This window comes from Cloeon dipterum, chromosome 4 (assembly GCF_949628265.1).
Source record: "Cloeon dipterum chromosome 4, ieCloDipt1.1, whole genome shotgun sequence".
Taxonomy (NCBI): Eukaryota; Metazoa; Arthropoda; class Insecta; order Ephemeroptera; family Baetidae; genus Cloeon; species Cloeon dipterum.
The window spans coordinates 19,056,616-19,082,375 of record NC_088789.1 but is presented as its reverse complement, the minus strand read 5'-3'; the positions used below and the strand labels follow the sequence as shown (position 1 = coordinate 19,082,375).

Below are 25,760 nucleotides of genomic sequence, written 5' to 3'. Positions count from 1 at the left end.
GAATCGAAATAATTACAGTGGCTCGCGAGTATCATTTCATTTCACTTTCAGGTTTTTTCTCCCCAGTCCAAGCTGGATAAAAAAAGAAAACTGGTTGTTAATTAGCAATTGGCGCGTTCTCGTCGAGTTGAAATTATTTTGACATTTGCTGAGGCCGGTCGCAATTAATTATTATTATTTGTACAGAGAGTACACTACTTGCTTACTGGTTCGTCATTTTGTGGCCTCGAACGCGACTAGGAGAAAAAGAATGTCAAACATGCAAGCGGCACTCGCTCACACACAGCCCCGGCACCTCTCAATCTCTCGTTGTGGAACAAAAAATAATCCTGCCTCGATCCTGCAAGTGGCATTCAGGCTGCTGGAGTTTGAGCGCTTGTATTTACTTTTACTTCGCTTCGCATTTAGGGCGTGTGCACTAACGACTTGATCGATTCCCCTGAGAATGGGATTTAATAAACGCGCGCTTCCAGTTGCACCGTCACCGTATTTGAATCAAATTGTTATTGGAAATTAAAATAAATCCGTGAATGGAAGGATATAAAAGTTTTAACTTGATTTAAGCTTCAATAAAAATTTTTGTTCGTAAAAAATATTCTACTACGTGGGAACTTCGTTGGAAAGGGTATCGGATTTTAATGAAATGCAGGTGACACAAATTTCCCATTTAACAGGGGTGAATTTTATCATATAAACGGAGAGCCTGCATGCGCTTTGAGTCGTGTTTAAACATTATCAATATATGCACATAATAATAAAATTAAATTATTCAAATCATTTAACTAAAGCAAGTTAAATTGGAATGAATATAATAGAGATAATGAAATAAGTGAGCTGAATGTCGGTGCATGCTGACCAACTCTGTAGGCCAAAGGTTAAAGTCGAAAAAATCAGGCATATTGAAAGGAACAAAAATGTTTGAATTCGAGATAGCCAAAATACGCTATGTGACTTGAGTTGCTCAACATGCAATGAAATATAACATAAATTTAAAAACACAAAAATTTCTCAACTAGTTTTTTGCATGTGTAGTGTTCTATGTAGACGGATAAACGAATTCATATATTATTTAAATATTAAATAATCAAACTTAACCGCAGCACGCTCTGCACGTCATGTGACGAAACCAACTTCGAGCTAAATAATAAGAGTGTATATACAGATCGGAAATAATACTGAACGGATTACTCATTCAAATGGCATAAGCCTCAGCAGGATCATTTTCATTGTTGCTCTTGATGCGGTGCATAAAACACGGTTCATTGATCGAGTCAATCAAATTCGTGTTAGGCCTGTAATTTTATCACCATTCCTACTGATCTCATTTTTAGAAAACTAGTTTTTGTGTCGTAAAATGCAGGTGTATATAATGTTTCTAACGTATTTAAATTTATGCTCACAGCAAGGATATATTTGCATGATTTTGAAAGTGCTGAGATGAGCGTGCATCAACATTAAACGTGGTTTTCGCCTATTTACAGTTACGTCAGTTTGGTCTTAATTATTTTCACGTAACGTATGCATTTATTTAGTTGCTCATTGTATATCTCAAGGCAAACGTCTATATGGAACGCTTTTCAAATCTCATTATTAACATTAAAAATTGGCCTTTCAACTTGAAACAACAATTTTTTACCTCGACTATATGTGGTAATTTATTCAAAGGTGAAATATGCGTAAAAGGATTATAATGATCTCTAGAAGAAAGCTCGATGTTTGAAATTCCAATACACTTGGGAAACTGGTATAAATTGAATTAATTTTTATCTGTTCCTCGATTTTACTTAATAAGCATTTTCCAGAAATGTACTCAACTTTGAAAGTAAAGTCTGCAATGAATATAATTTTAAAAACATTAATATCATTGAAATTTCTTGATATCATGTAACTAAATTAATTATTGTTCTCGTTTTCCCAGAAAACTAATTTTATTGCAATTGGATGACAAAAGAGAGCCCTCAATAGAAAATAATTTTTTAAGGGAAAGAGCGCTCGCTTCCCTTTCTAAAGTCACGATCCGTCTATGATGCAAGCCAATGAATGAATTAAATAATTCAAGCAAAGGTGCGATGTGATTCTCATCTGATAAGAAGCTGACATGCATCAGCTGGCCCATTCATCCATTCCCTTTCTTCTTTCTCTCGCAAGCGGCAGTTCTCGGACGGGGCAAAAAAGAAGACTTTCAAATCAAAGGTTTCAGCAGTCTGACGTCAGAGGGAAACAATTGATATATATTTACTCAATAGAGCGCACAGCGCGGCAAAAAATTCAAAATAATCATTTTTTTAAGACGGAAGGAGGAAAGTCATGCTCATTCCGCCAAACACACCTAAAAATCCGCAGAATCGCGTGTAATTAACGCAGTGACGGACCTAGGCCAATTATTTTTCGCATGAGACCGGCAAAGATTGTTATTAGGGTTGGGATTTTTAGACAGCTTTTTGGAGCCTATTTAGACGGGGTTTAAACCAATTTTTGGATAAAAATCATGTTTAAATTAATTTCATTTTATTTTATGATTTTTGTCTGAAAAATTGGGGTTCATTTGAAATTAAGTTTGAAATTAAATGGAATATATCTATAGTCTGAAAAATCGGGATATTTAGAAAATATAAATAAACCTTTTTGCTCGAATTCTGTACAACCCAAAAACTGAAATGTTGCTCAGCAAAGACAGTTATATTTTTGTTAAATTGTCTCTTAAATCAATTATTCAGCTATAAATCAAATTATTTTTGATAAGAAATAAATATTCATTTTTCCTGTAAAATGGAAATGCATGACAAAAAATAAATGAGAGGTATGGTCGTAAAATCAATAAATTTTTTAGTTAACTTTGGATTGAAAACTAGAAGTGACTAAGTGGTTTAAAACAATTTCCAAAAATGTTTAAAATTTAAAGGTGCCACATACAACAAAAATTTATCAAAAATCATCCGTAGAAATTTGGAATTTTTCTACCATAGGCAGATAATACACTTAAATGGGATCAATTTTAAGCGAATTCCAGGCTTTAAGATTTGAGAGCGATTTAAACGGTTTAGGTGGTTTTACACAATTTTAAGAGTGGCCCAAGAGTCTTTAAACCGTATAATTACTGCCCAACTGGTGTTAAAATGAAAATAAGGCAGACGTATACGCTTATAAAAAGACAAAAGAGTCTTAAAATCCCAACCCAAATAATACAAAACTCCGAAAATGACGCGTAGTAGAAACCTGATAGAATTATAGCGTGCGTGCGATTAATGCACACACACACACTCGCGGCCAAATAGATAAACAAAAAGCAACCAACAATCAGTGGCGGCGGCGGGCGTTAGGGGGGCAGCGGGGGCCGCGGTCGGTCGGGCGGTCGGTCAGTGAGCACGTTTCTTCGCGATTAGGCCGTGTTTGCATGTTCGGCGGCTTCCAGGAGTTTTGTGCTACCTGCCTACGTAGGTTGAGGCTCGGCCAGCGAGCGTCTATTTCTGTGCAGCTAACGAGATCAGAGGAGTGAGCAAAACCCCTCAAGTGAAGGGCGCAGGCTCCCGCAGCTCGGCTCTCGGCAGAGGGCGCCACGGTCGTCGCCGCTTGCGCTGCCGCAGCTCTGACAGAAAGCACCGCAGACTCGGCCGCAGCAGCAGGGCCATCGCCATGTCCACCCTGATCGTCACCCAGGCGCCCTTCCTCGCACCCCTCGACACCCTGAAGCAAAGCTCCCAGGTAGGAAATTTACCCTCTGTTAATTTCTCTTTAGATTGCACGGTTTTATTTAAAAAATTTAAGAATTTTGCCAATTTTACGCGGTTTTTCGGACTATGTATTGTTTGAAAATTCAAATTTCTGGATTTTGCTGCCTGAATTTTGAATTAGAAACAGTTCTGGATAATGATTCGAATGTTAGAATTAGAGATAACGTTTCCAAACTTTCACGGTTTTACAGTTACAGCCGATAACCGATAATTTTCTTGTTTAATTTAATTTTTTTCTTCAATGGAAATTAACTTTATCTGCCCCTGTTGCTGAAAAACGATTTCAAGAAAATGAAACCGTGTCAGATTTGACACTCGACTGTCACCGTCACACCTGCCAAAATTCCGCAAACGCACACACGTTTAATTGATGTTAATTAAGCTTTATCTCTTTACTCTCTCGTTGCGCTTGATGAGCACAGCAATATAAAAATCTAATCTCGGTCTGGGGCTCTCGGAAGCGTTTTTGGGCAAACTTGCAAATTATATGTACGAGACAAATTGCTGAAATTTAATGTTTTGAAAGCGTACCCACTGCTACAATGCCAAAATTGGGAATGCATGTAAACGAAAATCGCTGCTTTGCGGTTGTCGGCCGCCAAACGCACAAAAAGTGCTAACACTTTCAAGCGCCCGCGAGCGTAGGGCAATTTAGCAATTACGTGGCCGCAACATATCAATGCTGCACAATACAGAAAATGAAGCAGCAAACGGCATTGAAGCGGTTATTTGCGAGGAGCGAAAGTGTTTTCAGCGTGAAATAGGCAGAAGACGGCGGCGGACGCCCATAGGCGGGCGCGCGGCATGCGATGCAAAGACGCCTGTCAAAATATTTATGGCCGCCACGGTAAGAATTGCAGCGTCTCGTGTGGGTATTAATTAAACGCAAATAAAAACGCGTGTGCCCTTGTCTCCGTGCTTTCGGAATTTGCGGCCGTTTCGAAACCAGACAATGATAGGTGCATGCGGCTATCTCGGTTTTATGCCGAAGAAAAACATCGAAAATCGAAAATATTATTTCGCGCTGACAGGGAATAAAACATCGCTGTTTTGATGCAACTCTCTGTGTCGTTTCCTGTTGATCCCATAGCTTTTTCGATTTTGGTTTGAAATTCAAATGACAATTTACCGCTCTCTCTTTCTCGTTTGCGTGGTACTTTTCATTTCGATGATGGATAGCAATTTAACATTTGTGACGTTGACACATTTGCTGCAATCTCTGAATTTCCACCGTGCGCTGGGGCAATCTAAAATTTCGATAATAAAGATAACAGGCAATGAAAAGCACATAAAACTAAATCTCATTTATTTATGTAATGCGGAGAAAATCCCTGGCATTCAAGCCGGAGCATAAATTCCTATAAATTTTGTCATTCTGGTAGAATTACAATTCAAATATTTGATATTGTTTGACTGGTAGCTAGAGTAAATTTTTTGGATACTGGAAATATCTGGACTCATTTACTATTCTCTGCAGTAATTTAAGGGAAAAATATTTAAACAGAAGATTTTTTTACATTTCTTTTTAAAAAAATGTTTCTTTAGACAAAATAATATTTGCTTTTGCTAAATTCCCTAGGCTGAAGACTGAAATCAAAGTTAACTTTGCTCTTTCAATTTGCAACTTTAGCTCAAGTGAAAATTAATCGTGTTTCCAGACGAAGCGATTTTCGAAACCAAAAAAAGGATGTAGCATGTGAGTGAATCCGTCCTTGCTTGTTAAGTGCACGAATTCCCGCCGACATCTTCGGCGAAGCCTTGCACACGATGCAGCCGCAGCACCAACTGAATGGGCGTCGTGGCATTGTGAATTTCAATTTCTCTCCTTTCGATTCTGGCTGGCCTGGTGTGTCAAGAGTGTGTGGCAATAATGCTGTGGCACGAGATCGCCACTTTGTTCACGCACACGTTGCCGGCGCGACAATGAGCGTGGACCGAAATTAGCGGAAGACGCCGCCGCCGCTTCGAAGCGAAATGTATTGTGAAGGCGGCGCCGTCGGCCAATTGGCAGCCGCACCGGCCGCCGACTAAAAATACGCGCCCGAGAACGAAATTAAAATCGAGTTAGTTGTGGCCGCAGACCAAGCTTCGCCTTTCTCGCTGATAACCCCAAGCAGGGTCGGTTCAAAGGTCACAATTTCGGCGCAAATCCGTGGTTCATGAGAAGAAAAAACGCGCTTATTGCACGGTCTTCTTGATTGGACAAATAAATTTTTCTTTTGTCCCAGACGAAGGAGGCAGGCATCAGAAAAATGCCGGAATGACACGCATTTCGAGCTTCTTTCCGCCTGAGGAGGCAAATATGTTGTGCCTTTTTCTGGCAGCTGAGGATGTCACTTTTCTTTCTCAAGGACGAACAGTCAGATTTTACCAAGTAACAATCTGAGACGCAGAAATGCCCGCTTTAAAAATTCTTTGTTTCTGTATTTTGGCCAAAAAATTCCAGTACAATTTTGATGAAAATTTTAACTGACTTTTTATTTTTTTTTTAAAAAACATTCTTGATAAGTACGTTTTTCACTCTTCGCGCCATTATGAAACATCACCTTTCTATAACACAAAATACAGTCAGATTTTAATGCAGGTCGAAATCCGTAACGAGGAATGAATTGTTTCGAAATGCAGCTCCAGACTAATAACAAAACCGCCTTTATAATCTCTCATTTGTTTACAATTTCGCCACGGACGTGCATTAATTTATCCATCCATTTCGATTCTTGTATGAGTGTACTGTACTGCTTTTAACCGGCGAGATGCAAGCTCTGCTTACGTCACTGCTCTCGCTACAAAACAATGTGTTGAACCTGCTCAATTACGGTTGCTGCCTGCCGTTTATAGCCTCCACTCCGACTTGCAAAATCGAATTTGCGCTCTTTAGCACCTTCGACCATTTGTATGTCAGCCCAGCTGCGCGAAGGCACATAGTTTTGAACGACTTCCTTCTCTATGAGATTAAGCAAACATTTCATGCATATGCCGAACGTGTATGCGCTTTTTCGAAGTTTCTAGAAACCGCGTGCGACTTTGTTGTTCTCCTTGAAGGGCTGATAACATTGTTAATTTGGAATATCGTGCAAATCTTGCCAAATTATCAGCTTATCGTGATCTGTATCAATTTCTCTCGGCCTCGTATGACAAAATGCGTATTGATTGGTTCCTTTTTTTAGTAATATTTGTGATTTTACTTGGAAAATCGTATCTTTATAGGGCTGTTCTTAGACAAAAAAAGTTAGTGTTAGACGGTTTTTTAGGTCACAGTCAGATTTTAATGGCTTATATATTTTTCACCAATTTTTGTAAAAGGTGTTCGCTTGAACAGTTTACTTCACGTCCTATAAAAATAAAAATATTATTATGGAGGTAAACAGGTTATTCAACCAATTAGAACATATTTTTCATTCCAATTTTCAAACTCTTCAAAGAGTGTAAAGCCTTAAAATAATTGCGTATATTATATCATTAATTTTTTAACCCATCTCTAATGTTTTTATTTTGAACAATATATATATATTTTTAAATCTTTAATAAAAAATATACAACTGACTCAATTGAAATACTTCTTCGCACAAGCAAAATTTCCGTTAAATAGGTTTTGAAAATTTTCAATGAGACCTGCTCTTTTCATACGTAAAAAATTTTTCTTGAAAATAGATCAAACAAAATTAGATTGAAAAATTGGGCCTGATATTTTGTAATTTAGAACATTTTTCTTACGAACCAACGAATACAAGGGTTTTTAGCCGATTTAGACGATTTTAAGATTGTTTCGAATAACTCAAAGTGCATGATTGGAAGCTCAAAACAATAGTCGATAGTATAAAATTAACAGCCCCACATATGAAGCATCGGCTTTCAACCCGATTTAAGCTTTTATCGCGGAGAGTTTATTAATCTTGAGCAATGCAGTGCGCGAGAGTGACGTCGCTGAAAAATATCTGCCGGCGCAGCTTTTTCAATTGATGTACTCTTGGCCGACTTGTTACTAGAACAGAATTACTTTTCAGGCAGAGCAGAGAACTAGTGTGGGCAAAGCTCAGCGGCATTTGAAGTCGTCGACAAAATCTGAATTGCTTTATTTATCGAGCATGCACTGTCGCAAGAATGCAGCGGCACTTGCGCAAATTGTGCCTTCGCGAATTGAACAAACAGTTGCCAAGTGTCTTTGTAAAAGCGATCGCAGGAATTAGCGGAATTTTGTGTGATTGCCAGGCTCGGCAATTTCTCTGGTTTTGTTATGAAAAGAGCACGCAGGTAGTATCGCAATCTTCCGCAGAGATAGAATGTCCCTCCACACGCAATGACAACGCACGCACTGATTATCTCAAACAAACCACCGGTGCCGGGGGGGTTGACGACGATCAATCAATTAATTAGCGTCTTGGAGCCGCGCCTGCCTCCAATTATCAGCCCGCTCGCTTCAACTGCGGCCAAAAAGCCACTTGAGCGTCACCTCAGCCGCCGATGCTCTCATTCCTCCGCCCTTTGACGAGCAAATTGCATGATAAAGAGCGCTTTGTTTGCATCAAAAGAGTCACTTGTCGCGCGGTAATCTCATTATCAGACCCAAATTCCGTGTTAACGCAGTAATTGCATGCAGCTTGCACTTTTTTATGGGTGGATTTTGATCGACATTGTTTTATTACAACTCTCGAATTATCTACCGGGCGTCCTTGGAGCATTTTATTGGTGGAGATCGAAAAGTTGACCAGACCACTTAGCAAAAAAGATTACGTGTACTACTTGATTTATTTTTCGTTTGAAGACTTTTTCTGATAACATCATGAATTAGGATTTCTAGACTTTACTGCCAAAATGCGGAGAAAAAAAGCTCCACTATGAGAACAGTTTATGCTGTTAACAATATGAGTGAAACTAATTTTGATTGAAACACTTTAACTTCCACAATAAACTGAAATTTTTGGAGTCGTTGATTTTTTTCAATTTGTTTGCGAGGGTATTTATTATTTTTCTTTCGATACAAATAAATGCAGGCTTTATCTTACAATCAAATTAACAGTCAAGAACACGAAAAAGTTTTGGTTACCAAATAATCTGTCTAGCCTCTCCTTATAGGATATATGGTCTTTAAAAAATTATTTCTAAAATCCTGTAACGAATTCCTCAGCACGCTGCGGTCGTGTCGATATGGTACAAAAAATATTTTACTGCCAGAGAGTCGTAAAAAGTGACAAATGCCAAAAAATTGGTTCTTTCGCCGATCCCGTGTAATCGCGACGGAAATCAGGGATTCGAATCGAAATTGGGTGCATTCGCTTTTTATTGGCACCGATATACAGTCAGCAGAGAAAGGAGGAAGACGATTTTCAAGCTAATGTTTATGTCAGTGGTCAAGAGCTGCAAGAGAACCTGAGTACCGCTGCGATTGTAGTATATTAGAGAGAAAACAAAGTACGTGTAGGGCTTCTTAAAAATGGAGCTCCTAGCTGTCCTTGGTTTTTTGCGCTCGGCAGGCAGGCAGGCAAGCAAGGCTTATATGTTGTGTGCGAGTGTATTATTATGTACTCTCTCGTAGTCGGTCGTTCGGTCGGTGTACATAGTACAACACGCAGGCAGGCGAGCAAGGATTGGCCGCCGCCTCTCAGCTTGCTGAACGCATTACACGCTCTCGCGGCGTTCGTATTATTCCCTTTCTGATGCGAGAGCAGGCAAATAAATAAACAGAACGCGTCTACTTTTCTCTCTCAGCGTCCTTTACTTATTCATTTCGTTTGTTTGCCTCTCGCTTTTGCGAGCCGCAGAGCAATCGATCTAATGGTGAGTACTTTTGCCGCCGCCACCGCCGAGCCCGGTTTGTCTGGTCCTCGTTTACGACCACAATTTTCGCTCGGTTCTTTTGTGAGTCTCGGAGGACCTTTGTGTATGTGTGTTTTGACAGAGCAAATAATTTTTATACGGTAGTGTGGTTAATTCTGATAATTAAATAGTTCATTTGAACTCCCATAAGTGCAGCCGCGTGCCCGTATTCCGCGTGCATTTGCATAACACGAGATCAGCCAGCGGAACACACACTACTACAATACGGAGTAATTATTATTTATGCGCACACAAGTGGCCAACAAAAGGGCGCCGCGGCTCGCAATGCTAGCCAGCGATAAACATTTCAATATTCACAGAGATCAGAAGCGGTAGCGTTAGCAATCGCACGAACCAGATAAATGTAATAAAAATCTCTTCACGGCTGATTGGCCAACGTGCGCAAAGACACGCCGGCAAGCAGTGCCGGAGAAAGAAAGTGGAAACAATTATGCAACCGTTATGTCACTACATCGCGATTTCATCGCTGCTATTTATCACCGCAAATCATGAAAAGGCATTGTTAACACTGTCAATAATTTATTTAATCAGACTTTCGAACACGCAAACAAAGAATGGAGGAACGAACGAACACCTTGGTCACAGCAGCTGAGGACTAGTTTCGTTGAGGGCGTTCAATAGTTTGAGCCAGGCGTCTTTGACCTCGCTACTCTGCAGACTAGCGTTCACGTCAGCAGCGTCAGGCGCCGCCAAACTTCTCAAAGCGCATTTGACGCCAGTCGTATCTTGTCCCAAAAAGCGCAGCACCCTGAGCAGCTCGCCTTTCGGTTCGGCAGCCACTTTTGACTCAAACACAGCCAAAATCGGTCCCTGCGAACCAAAAGATGATCATCTTCAATTTATTGCGAAAACATGGAAATTTGGGTTGGGATATTTTGGATCCAGATAGCTGGAGTTGATAAAGATCAAAAAATTATGCAAGGGCCAGGATTGTTGTCAGGAAAAAAAGGACAAGGGATAAAAATAACCTCTTTGTCAAAGTGTGAGACAGCACTTGAGCAAAAATCATTATTTTAACAATATGCGTTTTTCAGTTTCGGTCAACCTCCTCTATTTTCATCAAGCTAAAAATTTGACGTCACTCTGAAAACCCGTTGATCGACTACCAACAGACTTGTGTTATTATTGATTAGACAATGAATGCTCTTGGGCCAACCTTGAAATCGCGGGTCCAGGTCATGAAAAGGCGATTCCAATCTGCCAAATTCGTGAGCTCCGGAGGCTGCAACAGCAGCACGGATTTTGAGTAGCGATCGAGGTGCGTGGCCTGCTGTGACGCGGCAAAGCGCACTCCGGTGGCGTGCTGCAATGCCTGCTGCAGCCAGGTGTTTTCTTTCGGGCCGACGACCACCGGCGCTGGACCAGACGCCGGGTCGCTTAAGCCCCTGCACCATTTTGTCTCGACGTGCTGCAAAAAAAAAGATAATTATTTAATCTTTTGCGTGGCATAATACGCCGTGGCCTTCACAGTTATCAACTTTTGATAAAAGTACAAGCAATTGACAAGTGGCAGGCTTTTCAGTGCTCACATAGTCAAAAGTTCACTCGCGGTTAAAGCAATAAATCTGGATTGATGAAGCTGATACAAAGCGGAACTCGTGTACTGGCTGAAAAACGAACGACGCAATTTGGGAAAATTTTCAAAAGAAAATTGCCGGAAGCCGCGGTGTTTGTGGAGCAATTTTGAGCTGTCACGTACCCTTTCCTTTCGGGACAAAGGATCGTCCTCCAAAGGATCCAGTTGGCCGACGGATGGCCGCCTTGGGTCATAAGCTGACACGAGTTTTGCCATCACATAGCTCAGCCCGATGTACAGACCGCAGATCCACAAAAAAGTCACCAACTGGCTCATGACGTCCCGAAACTGACACTGTGTCACTCGACAGATAGGAGAGCAGCTGAGCGCCGCCCCCACCGTCCCCACTGCCTCCACACCGGAAAAGCGTTCAGCAAATTTCCACGTTTCGAGCGCTCGGCCGACGAGTGATAATGGGCTCGTAAGTTTATTGTCAATGCCCTGGGAAGTGGAAAATAACGCTGTGGATTTTTCGTCCGTGGGAACAGCAAGCGAGGAGCATTGCTATTTTACGTTTTTCAACTATCACGTCAGGATAGATGCCATTTTATTCTGACGCTGTTCGGTTTTGCAATGTTTCGAGTTACTATGCATTCACGTGATCACTGGAAAAGTTTTCCAGGTAGTTTTTAACAGTTATTGGCATTTTATTAACTTGCGTTACACTGGAATCAGGTTTTAAATTTTTATCGCGGGGAGCAACAAGTGGCGCACTTGCATAGATTGCAGCAATTTCCACCCGGCTCGAAAATTTTGCCAGGTGGCAACAATTTAATCTAAACAGGTTAAAGATAAAAATCTTTTGTAGGATTAGACTAAGGAACATAATCTTTCAAACGGACTGACGATATTTACGGGATTACAAATAATAAGATATCTTCTAGAATTTTATTATTTTTTAAATTGTTTTAATACTGACAGTACAATCTTTGAATATTTTCACTTGTGTCTAGAGATTTATTTTGCTATTTATTAAAACTAAAAATAAAATGAAACTGGACCAGTCTTTATTTTATAGATTAAATAAAATTTTAGCTTCATTTGAACAATATCATCATTATGACACTCAACAATTGAACCATCATTTATGGGCTGTAAATCAGAGAAAATATGTGCACACAGAATTGTTCTATCAAGAGTGCAAATCTGGACAAATGCCATTGTAAATGCTATATTTTCCAGTTGCTTCCTGAGCGGCATTTTTATATGTGACAAGCTAGTAGCAAACGTCAAAAGCACGCTTTTCAGGGCAGAATCCGCCGCAAACACCGTTTTACCGAGGTCAGTATCGTGTTGTGTTGGGCGCTTTTCTCGAATTTTCTCTCTCCGCCATGCAGCTCCGGATTTATCGATCGGCCGGTGGGTGAATGAATCTCTCTCTCTATCTGTGCTCCGTATACACCCACGCGGCGCTTGCTTGTAGCCAGCCGCAGTGTGTGTGTATTGTGAGAGAGCGGCGCCACGACGCAGTTTCACCCCCGTCGACAGCCCCCGCCGCCCAACCGCCCGCGTCTGTCCTCGGCACCGCAACCACTGTGTAATAGTATGCTGAACGCACGTCGACGCGGTTCCTTAACACTTTCAACGCACTTTCCGATTAGCACCACTTGGCACGTCTGCAAACGCAGTCGGCTCATTCATGAAAGGGTTTTTGCTCGTGTTGTAAAGTAACTCGCGGAAAAGGAAAAATATGTACTAAAGCGTCGAAGGGGGCAAACATTATTATTGATCTTCTCAATGGTTGGGAACAACAACCTCAATGGCAAGTTTGTTGGTCAATTACCATTATAATATATCTTGATTACCGCATTCACTAGGAATTTCATGCGATTATTTGTAATTTTTATCGTGATTATCATCCAGACCAAAATAGTTGTTTTGAAAAGTGGATCCAATGACATACATTTCTTCTGCTAATTATTGATAAGTATTTTCACGAGAAGGAGCAGTTTACTTAAATATTTTTCGCAATTTTCCTTGCCCTTATTAAATTCAACTGAACTTCATTGGTACGTGCGTAAACAAGGAAAAACTTACTGCAGTAATTTGGTAACTATAGGGAAATAATTATCCACAGTTCAGAATAAACGTGTCATTTTTATTAATCATACACGAATTATGTTAATTTTCTCTTCTTTTTTAAACGATTCAGACAGTTTTACGCTTTCAAACTGCTTAGCACAAATTTTAGCTTTTGATGCCAGCTTGAATGTGTGATAATTTGTTTCCACTTGTTGCCTTCAGAACTAAAAAAAATAAACAATTTGCTAACAATGTTTCACTTTTTATAGCTGGGTAACTTTTAAGGCATTCAAAGTCGTCGGTGTTTCCGCTTGAGTTTTTGTTTACTTTGTGGCAAAATTTTGACTTAGATTTTAATAAAAATTCAAACGTATTTTAATTCCTTTGAAAGTTTATTTTAAAGCAAAGAAGGTCACGAGTAACGAAAATCTAAAGATACCAAACGTAATTTTACTTCAAATTTCAAATTATTTTTATTTGGGAGAAGTTGGTTGGTTGAATGCAAATTAGTTGATTTTTGTTAGATGAGCTTTTATCTGGGAATTCTATAACCCGTGCTCATGTAATTACTCTTACTTTGTAGACCTATTCAAAAATAGATATACAACTAATCGTGCAGTCCTATTGACTATAGTTATCATATTTTGATGTCAATAGGGAAATCATGTGAAACGAATTTGATATTTCAATATGAATTTTACCTATCTGGACAAACTGGGGAATTTTGCTCATATATCAAATTAATCAACGTACCACGATTTAATTTTGTTACATAAAGAGATTAAAAGTGCACATTCTTGATAAACCGCTCTCGTAAGTTTTAATGTTTTATCAAAACTTTCCACGGAATTGTCTCTGCAAGTTAACTGGGGTACATATATATGCAAATGCAATGTAGTTTCAAGTACTTTGTCAAGTTTGTGCAGAGTTATTCTACTACAAATCAATAGTGTTAGTGGGTGGTGTTATTTCCACAAACACTCAAAATACTCCTGGAGCACAAGTCAATTAAAGCTGCAGATACGAATAAAGAGGAAAAACAGAGGCGGGGCGTCAACAAAAACACTACGTTCTCCAGGAGCAGAGCACGTCGTTGTAACCGCCGGGCTGAAAATAGAAACCACTTGTTTGCTACAACTTGGTCGCAGGAGCCGCAGAACAATCAACAATTAAACCCCCCTTAAATTCGTTTGGCCCCGCGTGCCGCGTGCCGAAAAATTGCGGCGGGCTAGAGCGTTCGGGGGCCCGGGGGGTTTGGCCGGGCTGAATGGGGTGGAAAGGTCAAAGGGTGCGTGGGCGGATCCAGGCACTCGGCGCTGGCGAGGCCGCCCACGCAGTCCGTTTGACGTCAGAGCCGCAGCGTCAGCCTTTCACTGGCCTGCCTGCCTGCCTGTTGTCAGTTGCGCCGAGTGCTTCACACCGACCACTCGTTCGCTCGCTCTCACCTGCCTACACTGCTCTCAGTACCCTGTCAGGTCCTGACCTTACCTACTGTCTCGACAAGCCGTCACCAGGACTCCCCGACAAGCCGCCAAGCTGGACCGCCTGACGCCGAAAGTGAGTCACGCTTTGCCGAAATACACGCACACCGCTGGCCGATAATTATATTGTTTTCGCGACGTTATTTTCGGTTCGGCAACACTTTGAGCACCGTGTGGTGTGGCCCGGAATGCGCCAGGCGCAAACACCACGCAATTTCGGCGTATTGATTTTCCGCAGGCCCCGGCCGTGTGGCGTGCTTGTTTATTTATTTAATAACAGTATAGCGATAGAAGGACGGTCTGCTCTTTTCTTTCGCCTCTTTTATCTCTCGCGAGCCGAGGGTAATTAAGTTTGGGCCAAAAAATGCGATCTAGTCAGAGCCACGCTCCAGCGGGAGGACTTTGTTGATGCTCTAATACGAACGAGAAAGCTCCAGTGGCATCTAGAACATGCGCAAGAGATGCTGCAATCTTGATTGACGCCGCGCCAGCCAGCCAGCCAGCGAAAAGGCACTCTTCGGTTCGGGTCTGCGCCACCGCTGCTTTGTTTTCGCCCGAGCTTAAGCCACCGTGAATAAATACGCGCCGCACGATTTTTAATTAAGAATCTGAAACTCGAGTGCTCTTCCTGGAAAATTAATTTTAGAGGTGCGGCGAGAAGTTTCCTCGCTGCTAATTAACAGAATCACACGCGGCTTCGCAAGCCCTGTTATGCTAAACTCTCGACAATTGCACAGTAGCAGTGGTTACGTTACCGCCGAGTTAAATTCTGTTTTTCTTTTTCCTTGGGATGCTGCAGATATTCTAACCCGATCACAGGCTAGTTTACTCTAAGCGAAAATTACTCTGGCACTGCTGGAATGGGAAAAATGACACTTTTGTTATAGAAAGGAAACAAATTCCACGCACAACCTTCAAAATGTGAAACTCATATATTCGAACGAGAAATTTAAGATTTTTTTTTATCGAATATTGAAATTAAATAATATTCATTTTGCAAATTAAACTAGAATTATATGACAAATTGAGAAATAGGTGCAATTAATTGTTACATAATATTACAAAATGCTTTTTAAATTTTTGAGAAAATGGAGCGAAAAAATCTTTGTCAAACAGTTTATTTTATCTTAAAAATCAGGTAAAAACTGTAATCTTGTTGTTACTCGGTCCTGATTTGATTGTTGCACATTGTAAAAGTGAGTTGTTTGCTAGATTCCACAAAAATGCTATAAAATAATCGAAACAAAGGTCCATATATCTAGGAGAACAAAAAATTCAATACATTTTCCTCGAATAGTAATCAAAACACTACTTTTTTACACATTAAGAATACAAGCAAACGTCATTTCTGCCCAGTGAAACTCCTTTCGATTGCCTCTCCGAGTTGATGCTATTCTCGTCCACCCAATAAATTATTCAGAAGGCATATTTTTTCCAATCTCACTTTGGCAGAAGCAGACGAAGGACAAAGCATTTAAATGCTCTGCCTAAGCGCTGACTCGTGCAAAATTAAATTGAGATGACGCGCAAATTCGCGCATTTCGGTTCACTGTCCGCGACAGAGCACAATTCAGCGTGCACACAATGCCCAATTTTCAGCCGTTCGCCAGCGTGGAAAATGACTGCGGAAGAGTGGAAATGCGGTGGAAAGAATTGCACCATGGCAGGGCGGACGCGATGGTCGGCATTAAAGTGACGTGGGTGACATCGAAACAATAGGCTTGCGTTCAAAAACTGACTGGGATCACCGCCCCGCGGGACGCGCACAACAGGAAAATAAAATAAATGACAAAACCGGACGAAATATAGTGACAAACGTCAAAAGTGCCGCGCTGTTCCCTTTTCCAAATAGGGTTTCGACAAGGTGATGGTGTTCCCAAAGGGATTAGCATATTTTAATTGCTGCTTATGTCAGTACATAGGAAAAGGTTAAAATTCGTCTCCAGCTCCCGGGCATGTCCCAAAAGGCAAGGACGGAAGCAGGACTGTTAATTTTTTGTCAGCTCGGACTCGTCTGCCGCGAAACGACGCATCTCGTTAGCATTGCTCAAATGGAAAGGTTAAAGAAACCCCCGATGTTTTAACTGCCATGGCGCCATCGCACACACAGACACACGCGGCGCGGTGTTTAATTTTATTTTTTGTTCCTCGTCCGAGTTGGTTTATGCTACACATCCTCGCGATTTATTTTTAGCGGAGCGTGTTTTTCGAGCTGGTTGCACAAGCAACAGTGTTCGGCATGCTGCTCTTTCCTTGATTTGTGTCTCAACAATGCATTGCTGAAATACATCAAATCTTGATGGCTGCATTCAAGTGAATGAGCATCGGATCAGCAGCACTTCGTCACGGGGCAGATAAACGCAATCTTTTGTAGCTCCGACACTCGCAACAGCCAGTGCTCATTGTATTGAGGTTTTATTTTTATTTTAAGGAGAAAAAACAGATCGTTAAACGGTTGATAATTGATCAGGAAGTTTTAAAAGTAGTACGAACATTATTATCACTTCCCTGCTGTGTTAATACAAATATAAAAATGTAGAGTATTTTTACAGCGAATGCAAATAACGCGATATTCAGGAAATCAAACGAATTTAAAAAGTGTAGGAATAATTTAGAGCAAAGAAGGAAAAATGACACGGCTTGAAAAACACATTTTTCAATTTTTTTTTACAAATAAATCAATTTTGATCAAAAGAATTGACTAAAAATCTGGTTTGCTCCAGATAATAAACGGATTTTTTATGTTTATATAGCTTCGATTTTTCTTATTTTTTTAATGATCTCCTTGACACAGAGCTTAGGTTTTGCAATAGCCTTCTTATAATAAACCCATAATTTATTAATTTAGAAAATAGCTCAGGGGTAATTGCTTGCAATCGAATTTCCAACTATCTGTTTTATCAAATTAAATCCGAAAAAGGCATATTTTTTAACCTATTTGATTTAATTGAGCTTGTTGTAAATATGAAATTATTATTTGATGCACGTTACGTTTTTAATTACATTTGACTGCTGCCCATACATTCTTGGGAGATTCCTCATTTTATCTCTTGAGATTTTTTGATGTAACATAATACGTTATATTTAAAAATATTGCTGCCATAGCCTAGTGTTTATTCAATAAAATCCTATTGTCATAGTTTATTTAAAACTATTTAAAAATAATCTTTTGAAGCTTTCTATTTAGCAAAATATTTTAATTTTTCGAGGTCAAATTTTGAATCTGATTTTTACATTAGTTATTTTAAAATTTCTTTTCAAATCATTGTAATTAACAAAAAGGTTTATTCTTTCTCTCCCTCTGTTTATCTATTTCTGAGGTTTCAAGGTTCAACTTAAAGAGGATCATTACATACTGACTAACTTGCATCACATAAATAATACAATTTCATTAGAATTGATGTAGTTGAAACTATTTAGATTACAATAGTGAAAATGATGTTGATGCCAGGACTGCCAAGAATAAAATTTAATCATCTCTGTAGTCAACGTGTCTAGCTAGTCCATGCCCTTGCGAAAAGCGCTGGTCCGCGATTTAGCAGCAGCGGCGATGATGGTAATAATAATAATTGCTCCCGTTGTTACCGTTCGGTGAGCCAAAGCGCGCGAGTCGAACCTGCTTTCTGACCAAAATACACTCTCACTCCATCAAGTGTGAGTGTGCGAGCGCGCGAGTGAGCACGGCGAGAGTTTAGAGTGCGATTTGTGTAATGGAATCGTGTTGCCAAATTAAGTGACGTAAGAAGGTCAATGCCATGAAGCAAATAGAAATCTGAGAGTGAGTGTGTGTGTGTGTGCCATTCTTTCTCGGCGTAGCGCACACAAATTGACCCCTCGCGCACGCCTATTATCTCTTTCACTCGCAACGACTAGAATAAAGGCTGGGTCGCGAACGCACGCATATTACGCGGTTATCGCCCGCCCGTTTATTGTCCGTTCGCGCGCGCCATTGAGCAAATTCGTGATAACCTGGAATAGTGAGTGAACTGCTTGATTACTCATTTTTGTTCGTTATGCGCGCGCGCGGCGCGCACTGTTTCAACGCACGTAGGAATAATGTGTCGCCGGTAATTGTCTGCGATGTGTTTTCAACACTTTATGGCGGCAATCACGATTTCTTACAGATTTATCTGCCAAAATCGCACAGATTTTACTGCCGCAGAGCGCGTGATGTCTGAATCACGTAATTAGTCGTTGAATCGAGTTATTCCGTGACGCCTCTTAAAGTGTTATGGAATATTGGGTCAATTGCGGTGTAATTTGTGTGCATTTTGCTATATTTCTGCGATACCATCAAGCTCTCGCGGTAAATACGCAAAGGTCTCTTTAATCTCGAGAATATGCACGAACACTATTTTCTATTTTAATCAATCTTGGCCATGAATAGCGGGGAGAATATGAGAATACAAACATATCTGTAGTGACATGACCGTGAGACCCTGCTGATGGGAAAGAAAAGTTCAAGGTGGTTCACTATTGTAAGGCACTATCGATTTCTTCGTCTAGTCTATCTAAAATTTTGGTTCATTCATTTTTAACTGGCCGGCCGCACGGATTACATTGTATATAAATCCAAGCACCGTTCTTCAAAGCCAACCTTGTTGATAATTGTTTGATTGCCGCCAGCAGCTAAACAGCTCTGATTACATAAATCTTAATAACTTGTTGCAGAGTGCTATAAAGAGATTATTGCTAGAATTCAGCATTTCTCAAACAATTCAATGTCGAGTACTATTCCGATGAACGATTAAGTAAAAGACGCTTCACGAAGAACCGGAACATTGTTGCCACGCTTGGCTAGCATTGTTGACATTTTTGCAGTAGGATTGTTTTGAAAATAAATGGAACAAATCTTTGCTTACATACATGTTTCGCATTTTCAAGAACGTTTCGATGCATTTTGGAGTCAACGGTTAAACCCAAAGATATTTCAAGAATTAATAATAGTTGGATATAAAGCAGCGTCTAGTCTTTTTAAGAGAAGGGATACTCATGGTTTGATAAATCGTTACCCTTTCATCATTAGATGAATTTAAAGAGGAATGATACTGCAAAAGCCTGGAAAACGCTTGTTGCCATTGCATAAACTCGTCTCTTAGGATTTAGTAAAAACCTTAATTGACCTAAGGAGCGCTGTAATTTTTTGAGAAAATTGGCTTTTCAAATGGCAATAGCTGTCTCCTTACTTGAAATCCGATTTAATTTCAAAACCAAGGGTTTCCCCAATAAGTGGCATACACCGTTGAACAGATCTCGACGAGAGGAATCGGAATATGCCAAGAAAATATGTTCGAGCACTGTAAATTTTGGAGAAAATTGGCAAAATTTAAATTTTTATTTCAGGAAAGTCATTTTTTTATTATTGCAAATTGTTGAACAAATTGTTTATCGGTCAATTGTTTAAGGCATCCAACAATTTAAATAATTTTTAATTGTTGCCCAGTATCATTCCACTTTAAAAGATTTTATTAATCGAAAGCAAAAGAGCTGTCCAAATTTTTAAGATAATTGGCATTAAATCGCTTCACGACCGGCTCGAGATATATTTATGAAGTAGGCAGGGGATGGATTTGAAATTTGTCATGGGATTCGCTAAAAACTATTATTTCTCTTTACCTTAAATATTCTCTAAAGATCGAGACACAATTAAAAATTTCCAAGTTTCCGTTAGAATTTCTGAAAAATTGGTCCCAAAATTGCATGCTAATCAAGCGGCGAGCACTGTCACCTTATTGTAATATCACGATTGATTTCGCAAGAAGGAAAATTTACCTCATAATTCGCACACCATTGAATAGATCGCGGCTAGAGGAATCGAACTCAAGCGAAAATTTTTTAACAAACCGTGAGAGATTACCAATCAAACGTTTTTGCAGTCAACAAATTGAAGTTAATTTCAATATGTAATTGCTTATCCTTTGTTACATACTTGAACACAAACAAAGGACACGCTAAAATTTTTCTCAAAACAATTTCCTCCGGTCATTGTCGCATTTTGGAATTGTTGGTTCAAAATTCGAAGCGTTCAGACGCTCAGCACGAATCGCGCCTCGCGCTACTCATTCGCAGCGACTAACCCTGGCTGTTCCGTTGTTTGCAGAGCTGCGAGGCGATGAGCTACGAATCGAGTGACTCTGGCTGCTCGTCTTCGTCGTCGCTGACCTCTGAGGACCCGCCATGCATCGCCCTGGTCGACGAGGACGACAAGCAACAACGTCTGGCAGTGCTGAGCTTCGAACAGGTGCGGCGTCTCGACACCGTCATGCAGCAGGTGGTGCAAGTGCACGGCCGCGGTAACTTTCCGACGCTTGAGGTGCGCCTGCGCGATCTCGTCAGCGTCGTGCGCGCCAAACTCGAAGCCGACGACGTACGCGTCAGGGACATCCGCCTCAACGGCGGCGCTGCGTCGCACGTGCTCGCGCACGATGCCCAGACCTACAACGACCTCGACCTGATCTTCGCAGTTGACCTGCCGTCCGCTCGCCAGTTCGAAAAGGTCAGTTCCCAAACACGCCTCAATTCTCATGGCTTGATTTTATGATTAGGAAATTTTAATTTTCGAATTATTTATTAAATGAAGCAGATTTCTGTAGATATTTTAAGGTGAAAATAAGTCGACTGCCTATTTCACGATTTTCCTAGTTATAAAGTTGATTTTTATATGTTTTGGACAGTTTAATAAAAGTTCGTATGGTCGTTGCATAGTAAAATAGCTTTTATCGGTTCAGAGATTATTCAGTATAAATGTTACCAAGTATCCTGAAACCAAAAATATTAAAAAAATCACTTCCATAATTCTAAATTTAAAAAAATCGACTTTTTTCATATCAATATACACAATGGTCGTATTAAAGGGTCTTTATCGCTGTGGCAGCGGCGATTGCCAGTAACTTCCGACAGAAGTTTGAATTTTAATTGATATTTGAATTGTAGAGCAATTTTTGCAACACTCGAGAAACACTTCTTGTGTTTCATTGTGAGCAGTTACTTTTTTATTTCGCTCAAAATTAATTTTATTCCTAACTTTGTGATAAAAAAGATGAAAGAATAAATTACATTTTGATATCAAGAATCCGTCAAAATTGAAAATATTCCGGTTAAGTAATTCCTAAATACTGTTTGATCTTGACGTTGGCTTGAAATTCCATAACTAATTGTAAGTTGAAATCCAATAGTTCGCAACACGTACTAGAAAAAAAGTTAAAAAAAATCAAACACGCAGCCTTATGCTGTACATATAAGTTTATTTTGCCAAGATTTGCGCACAAATAATATAATTTTGGTGCCTAAAATTCGTAACAGCAAGACTAAACCAGAAGTCTATATTTGTCCAAAGCCACCGATAGAAATAAAAACACTTAATCGTTTCCGATCTTTATTGGGGAAAGGGATTTCTTGATCAATTCGTTATTCTTCCTCCTTAATACCCTGAGAAAATCTTTCGCACGTAAATTGCACTTTACATTTTTGTAATCCTTGTTCTGTGATGTGTTCTCAGGTGAAGCAGGCCGTTCTGGCTTCGCTGCTGGAGCTTCTGCCCGACGGCGTTAGCCGCAAGCGTATTTCCACCTGCTCCCTGAAGGAGGCCTACGTCGGCAAAATGGTCAAGGTTAACGAAGCAGGCGATCGCTGGTCCCTAATCTCTCTTGGACACGGCAGCAACGTCGAGCTCAAATTCGTCGACTCGATGCGCAGGCAGTTTGAATTCTCCGTCGACTCGTTCCAGGTTTGTCTTTTTATTACTTTTTTTTCATCTCCAGCTGCCGCTTTTATACAATATCCAAAGCACGCTCGCATTTTATTCGGAGAGAACGGGTAAACGCGTGAATATGTAACAACGCGACCTTCAAAGCCAATCTGTACGGCGAACAAACGTCCCACTTTCTTCTCAGGTATTTGTTATTGGCTGCTGATAATGAATTCATAGTTACGTTTTTCTCCCTCTGCCCGCGTCATGAGCTGGGATTTTCGATGATCGCTCGATTAGCCGACCTTGCGTAATCTTCTTGTTTTTTGCCGATCGCACCTATGATTAGCGCAAATCACTTTTATCTGATCTCTCGCGGTGCAAGGTAGTTGCACGTAAGAGCAACTTTCTCAATTACTTAATCTTGATAAATGTCGTAATCACTCCATTGCTCTCGGCACTTTTTACGATTCTGTTTATCGCTCGCTCATATTGGCAATTAACTCATAAACCTCAAAATTTCAACTGAATTGTAAAACGCTTGCCTTTCTTTCACCTCACGTCCGAATAAAGCGCAATGCATTGTGACATACAATCCCAAGGGCTGATAAATTCAGACGCATTTTTTAAAGTCAGGCCAAAACAATCCGTTTTAGTGCATGATTCACACGTACTTGTAGCCTTATGTGCCATTCATTTATTTTAAAAGTTACCGATTTTTAACCGTTTTATTTTCTTAAAGATATTAATTTCCCCTTAATTTCTCTTCAATAAAAGGAAAAGTTCTAAGAAAGCGAAAAACTTTTTATGATCTCAGTTCTTTTAACACTGATAAGTATTTTTCATTCCTTTTGATTTCTTTTAAAAATTAATTCATTTCATCAACAAAAATTAAATTATATATTTAATAAAAAAACTTAGGTGCTTTCGTTTACAAAAAACGAGACGCGTTTCTATTTTTACCCCAAAAAGATTAAAATTAGCAAATTGGAGTCAAGAAATTTGCAATAAAATCAAACTCCTCTTTTCACACAAAATGTTAAGATACCGAGTTTTTTTAGTACTTTTATGACTAGAAAAGGCAAAAAATATTTTTGGGCTGCTGAAAGTTTCAATTTTGGAAAAACGTTCGCGCATAAGACATAGAGTTGCACTTTTGAACGGATATTTAGCCAATTTGCACGGCTTCAATCTGTTTTTGAGCGATTTTGTTATTCAAATTGCATGAAGATTGGAAGCTCGGAAAAACTAGTCAATTTGCGTCTCAAATTCAGGGGTAAAATATCTCGGGCAAATGATAATAAATTTTTTTGAAACCGTCGTCTTGATAGTTTAGTTTTCACAGTCCGTGAAAGCTCGAGCATTTGTTGAATCAACCAGGCTTCATTAAAGCTCGTTTTCTGGCTCACTGAGTTCCCGAGATAATCAATTATAATCAGACAAATGGAGTAGACTTGCCAATTCTTGTTGTCGAATATCTCCTGGAAACGCCCTATCGTTTATTTTTTATTCCACAAAATGCTGAACTCGAATTTAACGGCTTGTGTTGACGTTTTGCCCGCAGGTGGTGTTGGACTCGCTGTTGCTGTTCTACAAGTGCAGCGACCTGGCGATGTCAGATAACTTCTACCCGACCGTGGTGGGCGAGTCCGTGTACGGCGACATCCAGGAGGCGCTGCACCACTTGCACAAGAAGCTGATCGCGACACGACACCCTGAGGAGATCCGCGGCGGCGGTCTGCTCAAGTACTGCCACCTGCTGACGAGGAACTACCAGCCGGAGCGGCCACAGCAGATCAAGACGCTGCAGCGGTACATGTGCTCGCGCTTCTTCATCGACTTCTCAGACGTGGTGAGCCAGCGGAGCAAGCTGGAGGCCTACCTGAACAACCACATTGCCAGCGGCATCGACCAGTACATCTACCTGCAGCAGCTGTACAGCGTCGTCAACGAGTCGACCGTCTGCCTGATGGGCCACGAAAGGCGCCAGACGCTGGCGCTGATCGAGGAGCTGGCCCGCCAGGTGATGGCGCCGCCCGTCATCTACTACCAACCGTGGCATACGTCCTGAGTGCGCATCCGCATCCTCAGCTGAACTCGGCGCGCCATTGCTGCCGCTGAGCTGAAGATGTCACTCTGAAAATTGTGCGATAACAAAATTCATGGACGATTCGAACAAGGTTTTTTTCTGTCTCTCCGTGCAGACCGAGAATTCTATATTACACGCGATGTATAGAGATATATATATATATATTATAATTATATGAATGAAACAAAAATACATTCCCCTAAAAAGGCTGTGACCGGCACAAGGACTGCATTTACAGCACAACACCGATCTCCGCTGGCTCCTCCAAGTACAACGCAGCGCCGCCCGCTGTCTCTTCGCTCTCGATCGTCGTGCGCGTCGTTCGTCCGTCAGTGTGTGCGTCAGTGTCTCTATCGTAGGTTTAAGCTGCACTCTAGCTCTAATTGCGCTCTTGCACTCCTTCTCGGCGGGGAACGGCATTTGACAAACGACGAAGGCACGAGGCGGTGTCGTCGACAGAGATTCGATCATATTTATTTTATAAATGTTTCGTATTTCATATTGAAGTGTGTGCTATGCCGGTTGCACACTTTTTCCGATTTAGGGGGTTGCTTATTGCAACAGTTCGTGAAACGAAGAAAAATACAAAAAAATAAATATATAAATTTTTAAAAAATCTACAAAAAAATTACCCGATTTTTTGGAATGCCGTTCCCTGCACAAATTTGAAGATCCGACTGTGTAAATACATATGTACGTGCGCGCGCGCGAGTTTTGTGCTGCCCTGTTGCATCTTTCTTACTTAGTCGTCTCTCAGACTCGCATGGGACGGTCGACCGTATTTACCACACAAGAACACATGTGCATATACCATTTAAATAATTCAACACACATTTAACCATATTAATCGCTAACGATGCGCTGCTGTCTGTGTCATCAAATATCAATAAACTACAGCATACAGATCAAATTACAATTCGCTTTCATTCAATCAAACCAAACATTCGCATTAAGCTAGAACACATGAAAATTAAGTATACATGCTTCTGAGCTGCTCTCGATTAAATTTCTTCACAAGGTAAATTGCAGGAACTTAGAATATTAAGCTAATGAACTTACGAGCTGATTTCTGTAAATGACTCACAATAGTCGTTTTTAAAATGAGAGAGAATGAGGTTTTGATGAAATTTTTGATCTAATTAGTAATTACACTTGGTTTATATTTCAAAAGCCAAGAGCAAGCTAAAATTAAGTCATAATATATCAATTTTAATGAAAATATATTTGTTGAAACAAATTTAATTCATCAATGTATCGATTTTGACTCTCCAGAAAAGTCCCTATGTCAGATTTAGACTGGAAAATCGCTAGTCGTTAATAGCTTAAGTTAATTGCTCTC

General features: G+C 40.3%; 2 protein-coding genes across 3 annotated transcripts; one reads left to right on the top strand and one right to left on the bottom strand.

Moving 5' to 3' along the window:
• Positions 1–3,540: 3,540 nt before the first annotated feature.
• Positions 3,541–25,331, top strand: LOC135941912 (terminal nucleotidyltransferase 5C). Of its 2 annotated transcripts, none has more exons than XM_065487706.1 (4): positions 3,541–3,702; positions 20,746–21,141; positions 22,144–22,371; positions 23,897–25,331. In XM_065487706.1, the coding sequence occupies exons 1-4, from the start codon at positions 3,634–3,636 to the stop codon at positions 24,401–24,403; spliced, it is 1,200 nt and encodes a 399-aa protein (XP_065343778.1). In that variant the 5' UTR covers positions 3,541–3,633; the 3' UTR covers positions 24,404–25,331. The 2 variants fall into 2 exon arrangements, with proteins under 2 accessions (XP_065343778.1, XP_065343779.1); XM_065487707.1 differs by lacking the exon at positions 3,541–3,702 and adding an exon at positions 14,560–14,721.
• On the bottom strand, positions 10,033–11,630 carry LOC135941913 (uncharacterized). Its single transcript, XM_065487708.1, has 3 exons — positions 11,266–11,630; positions 10,723–10,974; positions 10,033–10,376 (listed from the first exon to the last, which is right to left on the bottom strand). Exons 1-3 carry the CDS (start codon positions 11,416–11,418, stop codon positions 10,146–10,148), a joined length of 636 nt encoding a protein of 211 aa, XP_065343780.1. The 5' UTR covers positions 11,419–11,630; the 3' UTR covers positions 10,033–10,145.
• Positions 25,332–25,760: the final 429 nt, after the last annotated feature.

Bases quoted from the DNA above. Each gene is read 5' to 3' on its own strand.
- LOC135941913 (XM_065487708.1), bottom strand. From the start codon at position 11,418: ATGAGCCAGTTGGTGACTTTTTTGTGGATCTGCGGTCTGTACATCGGG. The intron at 10,975-11,265 runs GTACGTGACAGC...TTTTTTTTGCAG, and splicing joins CTTTGTCCCGAAAGGAAAGG to CACGTCGAGACAAAATGGTG. The intron at 10,377-10,722 runs GTTGGCCCAAGA...TTTGGTTCGCAG, and splicing joins CCTGGACCCGCGATTTCAAG to GGACCGATTTTGGCTGTGTT.
- LOC135941912 (XM_065487706.1), top strand. From the start codon at position 3,634: ATGTCCACCCTGATCGTCACCCAGGCGCCCTTCCTCGCACCCCTCGAC. The intron at 3,703-20,745 runs GTAGGAAATTTA...CGTTGTTTGCAG, and splicing joins CCCTGAAGCAAAGCTCCCAG to AGCTGCGAGGCGATGAGCTA. The intron at 22,372-23,896 runs GTTTGTCTTTTT...TTTTGCCCGCAG, and splicing joins TCTCCGTCGACTCGTTCCAG to GTGGTGTTGGACTCGCTGTT.